The sequence below is a fragment of the Dreissena polymorpha genome, chromosome 12 (genome assembly GCF_020536995.1).
Source record: "Dreissena polymorpha isolate Duluth1 chromosome 12, UMN_Dpol_1.0, whole genome shotgun sequence".
NCBI lineage: Eukaryota > Metazoa > Mollusca > Bivalvia > Myida > Dreissenidae > Dreissena > Dreissena polymorpha.
Window position 1 is genome coordinate 50,718,726 of NC_068366.1, and position 11,516 is coordinate 50,730,241.

General features: G+C 34.0%; 2 protein-coding genes across 2 annotated transcripts; both read left to right on the forward strand.

Annotated features, from left to right (window-relative positions):
- The first annotated feature begins 64 nt into the window (after nucleotides 1-64).
- Nucleotides 65-1,793, forward strand: LOC127852596 (neurotensin receptor type 1-like). The gene is made up of 3 exons (XM_052386548.1): nucleotides 65-71; nucleotides 378-509; nucleotides 1,280-1,793. Exons 1-3 carry the CDS (start codon nucleotides 65-67, stop codon nucleotides 1,534-1,536), a joined length of 396 nt encoding a protein of 131 aa, XP_052242508.1. The 3' UTR covers nucleotides 1,537-1,793.
- LOC127852597 (uncharacterized) lies at nucleotides 1,622-3,642 on the forward strand. Its single transcript, XM_052386549.1, has 2 exons — nucleotides 1,622-2,715; nucleotides 2,847-3,642. Exons 1-2 carry the CDS (start codon nucleotides 1,622-1,624, stop codon nucleotides 3,640-3,642), a joined length of 1,890 nt encoding a protein of 629 aa, XP_052242509.1.
- The last annotated feature ends 7,874 nt before the right edge of the window (nucleotides 3,643-11,516 follow it).

The following is an 11,516-nucleotide window of genomic DNA, read 5'->3' on the forward strand; positions in this document are numbered from 1 at the left end:
TAGTCATCGGTTTACTAACGTCGTTACTGCAAAGCTTTCAAAAGTTAATTGCAATAGTTCAATAATGGAATGTAAAGAATACACAGAAGAAAATCAATGTGCTTTGTTCAATACTAAATAATAATGTAACCCAGCAAACATTATCAGAAGTATAATATCATTATAGAGATTCTTACTCTTTATCAATTAAAGTGTCAAATTGTTTGTATGATACTAATGGCTTAAATAGCGTTTTGTGATTATTAAAATGAGTGCCAAATGCTTACCTGACTTGTTTTAATGTATACAATATCTGGCAAATATATCAGAAGATTAATTTTAAACGTATTAAGAATGTGCTATTTCAAGATTTGTAACATATGCTATTCTTATTGCAGTTGCTGTGGTTGTTGCATTTTTCTTGTGCTGGGCCCCCTTTCACGCGCAGCGGCTCATGACGTTATATATCAAATCAGACGAATGGACCCCTTTCCTTATGACAATCCAGACACATCTCTTCCTGATATCTGGTATTGTGCGGGATGTTATAACGTTTTATTTGACTTGTATATTTTTGTTTTGAACTCGTTTACATTATAGAGCTATTGTTTTAACTTTTATATTTTGCATATTTTAAATTTTCCTCAAACGTCAAAGTTTACGTTAAATCAAAGTACTTAAAAACCTTTCAAATAGTCTTGTCCAGTGCTTCTAGTTGTACTTTATGATGATTTTACAAATGGTGTTTGGATGACTCTTTTCAAACTTTCTCTACGATAAAAGGCCGCAAAGGTAATGAAAGTTGTCCGTAAAGGATACTATTGGACACTTTTAAAAACTGGATTGTTAAACAATTTTCTCTTTACTGAAGCGTTTTTTTATTATTAAAATATATTACTGCACGATGTCCGTACCTATTTTCAAAACTTGTAATGTATTGCATCTGATTTTACATCTTCGATTTATTTAAAATGGAATGCTCTTAGAATGAAATGCAGCTTCATTTCATACAATTATTTATTTTATAGACGGTACATCCCTATCATTAATTGTAATTAATTAATTAATACAAACGCATACACGGTAAAACATCAAACACTTAAACCAGTTGAAATAACGAGCGACTCATCGTCATTTTTACCGAACTGTTTCATAACCTTTTAAAAAATGAAGAAAACATACCAATTTGTTCGCTAATGAGTGCATTCGAGTAGTTTTATGGTGTTTTACCAACGTCAATGTTAAGCAAAATTTCAATAAGTGTTCTCGAAACATACTTTCGTTCGCACTGTCTTTCCAGGGGTGCTGTACTTTGTCAGTTCCTCCATAAACCCTTTTCTGTACAACGCCATGTCAAAGAAGTATCGAAACGCCTTCATTCGCACCATCTTTCCATGCTTGGCAACGTCTACAAACACGTACACCAGCACAATAAACTCGAATAGCCCTGCGTCCAAGTCATCGCCATATTTCTATAACAAGCTGAGTACTAGACCAATGATGACAAAAACTTCCGCAGTGAACGATTCAAGTCATGAGGACAACAGTCCTGTGTAACGCAATCCCGTTTCCGGTTTAAAGGAGGACAACACTCTTGCGTTTGACTTTTCCACTTCCGGACCTTGGGGAGTGGGAACGCAGAATGCGATTACGGGAATACTTTGCGGACACTGAAAGCAACCAAAATATGAAACAGGGAATACTCGATAAGTTCCGAGTTAAACCAAAAAGCACATTTACTCCAAACGCGGGAAGGGACCCAAGCCTCGACCTTTATGTTGAACTGGTAAAGAATGATATCATCTCAAATTTGAGGAAGACTGGCAAATTAAATCTAGACAAGAATGAAAACAAAGCATTTCATGAACTGTTATATAATGCTTCGATTATCATCAGACCGGCAGACAAGGGATCTGGCATAGTAATACTAGACAAACAAGTTTACATAGAGTCACTGAAACACGAAATGAGTGAAGACAAGGCATACAGATCTACTAAAGGCGATGCAAGTAAACAAAGTATGAAGAATGTGAAGTCGCTCGTTAATAGACTTCACCGACAAGGCAGTATCTCTGGTGATATGAAACAGTATTTAATACCAAGGTACCCACAAGCGGGTAAACTCAAAGGAAATCCGAAGATACATAAAGCAGACGCACCTTTACGCACAATAGTGAGCGGGATAAATACAGCTACAGAGAAATTAGCCGAATTAGCCGAGCACGAATTAAATGAATATGTGGAGTCCTCGCCGAGTTACATTAGAGACACTACGGACTTTATTCAAAAACTAAAAGAAGTCGAAGAACCACTGCCGGAAGACAATTGTCTACTATTTTGTTTTGACGTCAGGAAACTATATCCATCCATACCCAAAAGAGAAGGGTTAGAAGCTTGCAGGGAAGCATTGAACGCGCGCTCCAACCCACTAGTCACTTCAACTGATTATATGATTGACGTAATCACGACAGTTTTGGAAAACAACAATTTCAGTCTAAATGAAAACAACTACGTACAGACAGATGGAGTGGCGATCGGCTCAAAACTGGGAAAAAATTTTGCTTGTAGCTATATGCGGAAGTGGGACGAGAAACTCATGACAGCATATAGAGTACCGGCATTTTATAAGAGGTTTATAGATGATGGCTTTGGAATATGGATAGGTACCGCGCCTGAACTTGAGGCTTTTACCATACATGCCAACTCAATACACGAAAATATTCAAGTAGACCTTCGGTATAGTCCACACAGTATCGTTTTTCTAGATACAACCGTACGGATGCGAAATGGTAATATCTACACAGATCTATATGTAAAGCCCACGGACAAACAGCTCTACATACGCAAAGACTCATGCCACCCCCTAGCAGTAAAAGATCTTTAGCGTATGGACTTGGATTGCGGATACGAAGAATTTGTGAGCAGGAAGGTGATTACAACAAACATAGAAATGTCCTAAAACTGCAATTAAGAAGACGCGGGTACAGCGGGAAATTCGTAGAAGGCCAGTTACAGAAGGTAGATGCACTGTCGCGCACAGACTTACTGGAAAAATCAAAAAAACAAAGGCAAAACGACAGAGTTCCTCTTGTAGTCACGTTTTCCAGTCTTCTTCCCGACGTACACAGCATTGTACACAAACATTTAAACGTGCTATATAAATCAGACAGGATGCGCGAAGTCTTCAGTAAACCGCCTTTAGTAGCATACCGTAGGGACAGAAACCTCTGTGATACACTGGTACACAAGAAGACAAGCAAGGCTACCTTCATCACACACATATGTGAGACAAACTGCACGTGCTGTAACAAACTGGCAACAAGTGACATTCAAGACACAGACGGCAAAATTACTTACAGCACGTGCAAAAATGTTACTTGTCGCACGAGAAACGTGATATACGGTATAGGATGCAACAAGTGCGAATGTGTTGTGTATGTTGGGGAGACGGAGAGGCAAATCCATGAGCGCATGAGTGAACACTTGCGAGACGTCCGCCTGCATAAAGAAAAGCCCATCACTACCCACTTCGATTCGAGCCACTGCGATGGCAATATGTACTTCTCGGTCCTGGAGACGCTAAATATCGCTGGACGCCAAGAGCGTGTAATTAGAGAAGCGTTGTGGATAAAGAGACTTAAAACTATGAAACCGTTCGGATGAAATGTAAAAGACAGTGTGTTCCAGTCGGCAACATTAATAGACAGCATATAATGCTTATAATAAATAATAATATTTATGTTTATTTTATAGACATTATATATGTTATGTATATGTATATTGTGAACATGTATATCTGTATGTGTATATATATATATATATATATATATATATATATATATATATATATATATATATATATATATATATATGTGTGTGTGTATGTATGTATGTATGTATGTATGTATGTATGTATGTATGTATGTATGTATGTATGTGTATATGTATGTGAGTATATGTATAAGTGTGTTTATATATATATATATGTGTATATATGTATATGTATCTATGTATGTGTATGTGTATATATATGTGTGTATATGCGTATATGTGGGTATATGTGTATAATATCTATATAATAATATATACACATCGTATAACACATAATATGTAGCGACTTCCGAATATTGGCGCGTAACGTCACGTTCACGTCGGGTAACGTTACGTCATTTGTTTGTATTTTTGTAATTACTTCCGTTATGATCGACAGAAGAAAACGCTATGTAAAGTTGTCATAATAATCGTTTACTGAAGAAGGCCTTTGGCCGAAATATTTAATAAATGAGTAAATGTGTGAAGTTTTAATAATTTCCTCCCTCTGGAGATCCAATACATAGAGCACAAATAATTGGTCAGCCCAAGCGCTTATGGCGATGATCTCGTTATTTATTGCTACATAAGATTTGAATGTACCTGTTAAAATAATGTTTAATCTTTAGATGCCTCGATTCGTAATTACGGAAGCGAGGTGCTGGCTAAACTAAAGTTAACAATATTGAGCGAATCCATCGCAAAATCTGCACATGGCGTTTAAATGTGAAAGCTTCTACACATTCAAATGTTTTGTTTTCCGAAGTAGGTAGATACCCGATTTATATATGTCAATATTTACAAGTAGTTAATTATTCCTTAAAATTATTAAAAGACAATTCCTCCAACTGTATTTAAAGCAATATAATTCGAAGGCAATATAATAAAGCATGTGATTACACCCAATCTAAGTCATGGACATCATATGTTCGAAAACTTGTGCAATAGTCAGGTTAATATACAACAACATAGCACACCATTACAAACACACAGAATAAACAGCCGATATATACATCGTCAACAGAAGACATACGAGCCGTTCCATATAATTTCAATAAAATAGCAAACATTGCTTTGAATAATGCCATAAGTCAATGATTGTTAATATTTACTTCAATGCAATTCATAACGACACACCTTTACATGCATTTGTTGCAGATCCATAAAGTGTGTCGTATTAGCATATCCGCACATGATAGTGGTGATTTCTCACTGTGCGCACATAAATAACTTTATGGCCCGTACAATTTATGTTGACCTGAACATGTGTGAGCTTTGTATATATATTTGTAGCATTTTCGATTGGATTGGAAACCCTGTTTTGTAAATGGGTTTTACAACGACAATATTGAATTACATATGCTTGACACGTAGAATAGAAACAATATAAATACAAAAATAAACTAAATACACATACAATAAAAACAATATACATGCATAATACTTTGTGTGGCTAGCAAATTCTTTCGAGTCAATGTACATTGATTTAAACACATCCTTTCTTGTATACATTCCTACTCTTAACGAAATGATGTTATCGGGAAATGAACATAATCATTACTGATGGCGACAGGCTCCACGTTTTGTGTTTAGTTTATAATATCATCGAGCAAAGGGCGAGGTTGCGAATAATGTTTTTAAAGAGTTTAGTTCAACATTAAATCTAGCTTGACAACAAGGAACATGATGCACTTCTTTTTTCAGTACCTTTTTGTTTCACACACAACCATATACGTGCTTTGTGAATCATTTAATACGGGAAAGAAATAAGTATTAATGTTTAAAAGACGTTTTTTACAAACAAGAACTTTGTCAATACATATTGATACTTAACCCTTTATATATATAAATATGGTAAATCGACATATATAAACAAAAAACATATACAATTGATTTGATATGTAACTAAAACCTCAAACAAATGTTTTAAGATATCACAAACTATCAATAAACCAGATGGCATGTCTAAACAGTTCGCGTGTAAATGGATCTTATTAACATCTATACACATATTAAGTTCGCCTGGTGTGTTAAGTGATTTCAACCCCATTTTGTCCCTAGACTCAGACAATCTTACGAACTACGAATAAATCATTTTTTATGAAATGAATTTCGTGTCAATGGTGTCATCAATGCAGTGGACTAAACTTACAAATAACGCCAGGTACATTTTGTATTTAATGTAAACTTGATTTGAAGAAATGATTATGTATGAGTATGAAATTCTTATCTTTGAAACTTTTTGCTTAATGACCACAAGCACATCAAATAATATAAATAGTCACATCGCATTATCTGAATGCAAGTTTGTGAATGAATTAATAATCCGCATAATCAAAAATGCACAAATGCACGGCTGTTTCTTAATAAGTGTTAACAGCTGTATATACATTTATTTTGCATTCTAAAATACTGCTGAACCGAATGCAATATACTATACTACTATGCTATTATATATATATATACTATTTGACCGCTTCCATGCTAATGCTTAGACACCCTGATTGCTGCTGTTTTTTGTTGGTTGTGTCTATTACAATTTCGACGTACATGCAATATTTAAAGCATTGATTTGTTTTACAAAAAAGATTGATGCAATTTGCTTCCGTTAAAAGGAATAAAGTTTAATTTTCTATTACTGGAAATATGACCAACGATAAAATATTTCTGAGATAACTTTTTTTTCATAAATTATTGTTTTAGAGTAAGTAGAATTTTGATTTTAATAAACACAAAATAATTTCAAAATATATCTGTTGTTTTGCAAAACATTATTAGATGTTTTGATTACAATTTATGCATAAGTCGTAGCAGTTAATTGTGAATTAGAACTACAATATGTATATCATATGCGATTTATTACTGTATTATTTTACAATTTAAATGTAAGGCATGCATACATTTTATGTATAAGACCATTCTATTTAAAGAGTTGAACAAAGCAATCAAGATGTACTCGTTGCATTGAATAAAAGCATTTACGTTCAAACATTTACTTCGTTAAATACCTTACTACATTTATTTGATAAATAATTGTCAAAACGATCGACAAAAATTAATTGATTGATATTTAAGCGTTTTTTGAAGATGCTACGCACATATTAAACAAGTTCTTGCTTAATATGGCGTGTTACTTATACTGAATCGTGTCATTCATTCTGTAGTTTGGTTGTACATAATATGTTTTACAAATCAAATTAATAAGCATAAATAAGCAAACGATATTAGGTATTTCAAAAGGTTAACCAGTTTAGAATCTACGTAATGTATAGAAAACACAACAAGTTTGTAAAAGAATTGTATAGGGAGTATTTGATGATTGTGGTGGGTGTATTGGAGACCACTTGAAATGACGTCGTGAAGACGCAAATGGGTTTCAAGAATTGCATCACAAACACACACACACAAATATTTATTAAACAGATAAAGCACGAGATCAACGACCAAAACGATTAAAAATCGAAACATTCGTACGCACACAGCTCCAAATGCATACACACACACGCACGCACACACGCACACACGCACACACGCACACACAGTCAGACGCACGCATGTTTTTGTGCTATATGCAATGGTAAGTAAAAATGCATGATTAACATTATATATTTCGCCTCTTGTAATTCTGTTGGAAATTCAAATGGGAGCAATACGAGATTGAAATTTTTCGAGCGCTGAAATTGTCGCGGATATAAGCGAAGATATGCTAAATGGTATGTATGCGAAGCACAAAAAAAAGAAATCGAGATTGCAAGTATTAAATCTTTCATTACTTGTTGATAATAAGCGATACTAATTAAAACATTAGAACTAACACTATTATTAAACGTTTCGTATGAATATTTCAATTTCAGTATTTGTGTAAGGCAAATTGATTAATTTGTCAATAACGCATTCGCCACCGGATTCCAATCCATCGGTAAGAAATAAAGAGCTGTCGCCACTCGACGCATGACTTCTCTAAGACCGAAACATAACGACAGGCGGCAGTTGCGATCGGGCGGTCGAATAGTTATTTTATTAGACTATAAGCGCGATAAATCTAGTGTGCTCATTTCTGTTTGTGATAACAACATTGTTTGTTTCAATGCCGAAAGTAAATCGGAAAGTTGCCGACCGACGTGTACTCATCGTCGTGGAATCGGTAGGCGGTTATTCAGGCAACGGGTCTCTTCGTTTTCAAATGCGCGGCTCGACAGATTTACGTTACGTTGACGCCTTTTCCTATGCAATTATGTTTGTTTAGGACTAATATTCAGCACGGCGATCGCATTTTTGCTTCAAGGGTGTCGTCCGGTACTCCAGCTGCTTCTGTCACATGCTTTTAAGCAGCAACAACCGGCTATCACTTTGAAACCCATACATGGAATCTATATCACATTGTCCCTGTATAATTGACCGTATTTAGAACTCCGCTAATGCTTGAAGCAAACATCGGAAAATCAGTTTTATTGACCTCAGAATAACTACTGTTAAAATGAGACAATACTTTTACTTTAACTGATGCACTTCGACCATAATTTGTTAACTTGAATATGTAAATGGTCAAAAGCATTTTGCCGATGTTCCAATAAAAACTTGAAACTTGAAACTTTAAGTCGACCGGCACTCGTTGTAATTAGTACAAAGTCTTCATTTTGTATATATGCTCTTGTATGGCTACATCCAGAAGATGTAAACACTTTCGCATGATCTGTTTTGGCTTAAAACAAACTATAACTGTATATATTGATTAAAAAAGAGAAATAATAATAATAATACATGGATGTAACGTTTCTACCAGGAAAACCTGAATGTCGTTACACGTTCGGTTTTGAAACCAACATGTAGGGATATGTTCCTGTCAGAAACGTGGCAGACTTGCATATCACTCCTAAGTATTGACGAGGCACATTGTATTTTTGAATAAGGTGAAGATTTCAGATCCGAATATCAGCGGCTGTTCTAGCTGGGTAGCTTCTTAAAAGCCCCCGTTTTGGTATTAACAGCCACAAACACAATGAAAGTGAACACATATATTTTTGAAGTCTTATACGTTACTGCCAAGTGTATTTACATTCTTTGTAACTTTACGTCCAAAAACCTACACTTACGAAAATGGATTCACCATTATTGAAGAGTTCTGAAAAGGCTAAATGAATATGTTATTATACTTTGTACTTTTAAAATATTCGTGTCTTTTTAAAAGTTTTTCATATCGTTAGTTGTTTAATAAAATGACAATGAATACCAAGAAAAATGTAAGCCGCTATTACCAAAGAAATCAAATTGTTTTATAAATCTTTAACAACTGTCAAATTAAAGGGGCCTTTCACAGATTTTGGCATGTATTGAGGTTTGTCATTAAATGCTTTATACTGATTGATGTTATCATTGGATCTAAAAAGCTCCAGCAAAAAAACAAGAATACCATTCAAGAAATGAAAAAAAGTAACCCTCACCTTGGCTCGATCCACTGACCCCTGAGTAAAAGTATATCGCTTAGACAACTCGGCCATCCGTGCTCATACAATAAGTGATGTATTTTTACTTTATATAAGCAATCCTCGTAGTATCACACAATATAGCGACAGCAACAGAACTCTCCAAATTATTCAATCGTAACGCATTGCAACGCTTTATAATTTTCAGGGTTGTAAATCGTCAACATATGCATATTATGGATATTTTAGAGCATGGTACATGTTCAGTATTACTATATCCTCACACAAATCACAACTACAACGAACATTTGCGAATCTGAAACAATTTGTTATCTGGCAATTTACCAAAACGTGAAAATTAAACTTCAGAGATTATTACGCTTTAACTGTCTCGGTTTCTATGTAGACACTCAAAAGTATATATATATATATATATATATATATATATATATATATATATATATATATATATATATATATATATATATATATACAATTAAAATCACGTCGATGTGAGTCTACAAAAGTTGGAGTAATTGATTAATGCTGTCTTAATAATTCTCTAGATGATGGGTCCTGTAACTGTCGTAAAGATTCACAAATCTGTGTGTTGCCCTCATGTTCAAGTTAGTCAGGTTAAATTCGGACACATGTTCAGCGCACGACTGTTCAAAAATCTAAATAGAATAAATGAGCTTGCATATGGCTGTCTACAACATTAATAAAGTAAACAATAATGCCTCAAAAAATACATCAGAAGATTATTTCTTATTTATTGTTTTTTGTTAACAGCACAACCAGTATAAACATACATTATACAAACTTGTAACACCGCTTTGGAAAGGTCAAAGCAAAACATTGAAGTCACCTGGATGTACAAACGTTATCTTTTTAAATAATTTAAATACATATTTGATGTGACAATTAAAATGACTTACACTGATCGTGTTAACGCAAAAAGCAACGGGCGTTATCAGAAAGTCTTATTTCAGTCAACACACAAACATTTGAGAAAAAACAATGTGCAGAGTCTGATTCTGATGAACATCTTACCGACCTACATAATTAAAACATTCGTTGGAGAGAATTCATCGCATAGCTTACAATAGAACACTTAAATTTATATTTGATTTACTCCAAGCGTTTTGGGAGATGAACATAATTTCATTTATTATATTTCAATGGTTCAAGGTTGATTTCACGTTACACATGAAAGAAAGGGATTTTACTTCTAATTTATAAATATTTCGTATCACACATTCTCCAGTACTGATTTTTAAATTAAAAGAATTACTTTGTGATCAACTGATGAAGGCTCTTAATCAAATCTTTCTGAAATCAATGAAGGCTGATGGTCATCATGTAAGTTAAAAATGCAAAACGGGCTATTAAAGATCAAATATTTGAAGTTGAATGTAAATTCTCAATAAATAGAAATGGCCACGGTGGTCCTTGTTTTATCCTATAAGCGAAAACAGTTCAACCATTGATAAACAACTGAGAGAATCTAAATGTAAACAATTTTCAAATGATGGCATTTAAATTATGTGTACGGAAGAAATGTATTGATCACAGTTATGCACGCATTGATCATTAACATTAATCTGAGGGTCAACCTTACATCGGCTGTTAATGAACTCATCTACTTTGCATGGAGACTTGAATTTGCTTAAGTTGAAATGCCATATAGGTTGAATTGTGAATGCAATGACATACATACATAAATTGTATTTGTGTCTTTCTAATCACATACAACGTACATCGCTTACCGATCTACGAACATCGGAATTAATATCGGGGGAATATTATTGTGAAGTACGACATATTGCAAAATATAACCTAATTTTGTATTTCTTTTTTAATGGTTGTTATTTTGATGAAATAATTTCACGGGGTAAGATTTTACACGACAAGCAGTATGAATCAATATTTGTGTCTCTTTTATATTATAAAAGTTATTGTCAATACTCTTGCTGTATAATTCTTTTCACTCGTTGATGTTTTCAGCCAAGGGTTATTTATGACAAGGATGCACTTGACATAATTTTTCAATTAATATAAAGCTCAAAAACTTAAAATGCCTTTTTTATTAGAACGATGGCCGACATTACCATTAACTCTGTAATAGCATGTACATCAATTGAATTTGCACTGCCTGCAACTAGACTTTAAATACAAATGCGCTCTATGGGAAACCATTACTCGTAAACGTCTTATATTGACACTACACATAAACATAGAAAATTATCCATGTAAGGCTTTTTATGGGAACGGAAATGCACTAAAGAAGGATTGTTTTAAGTA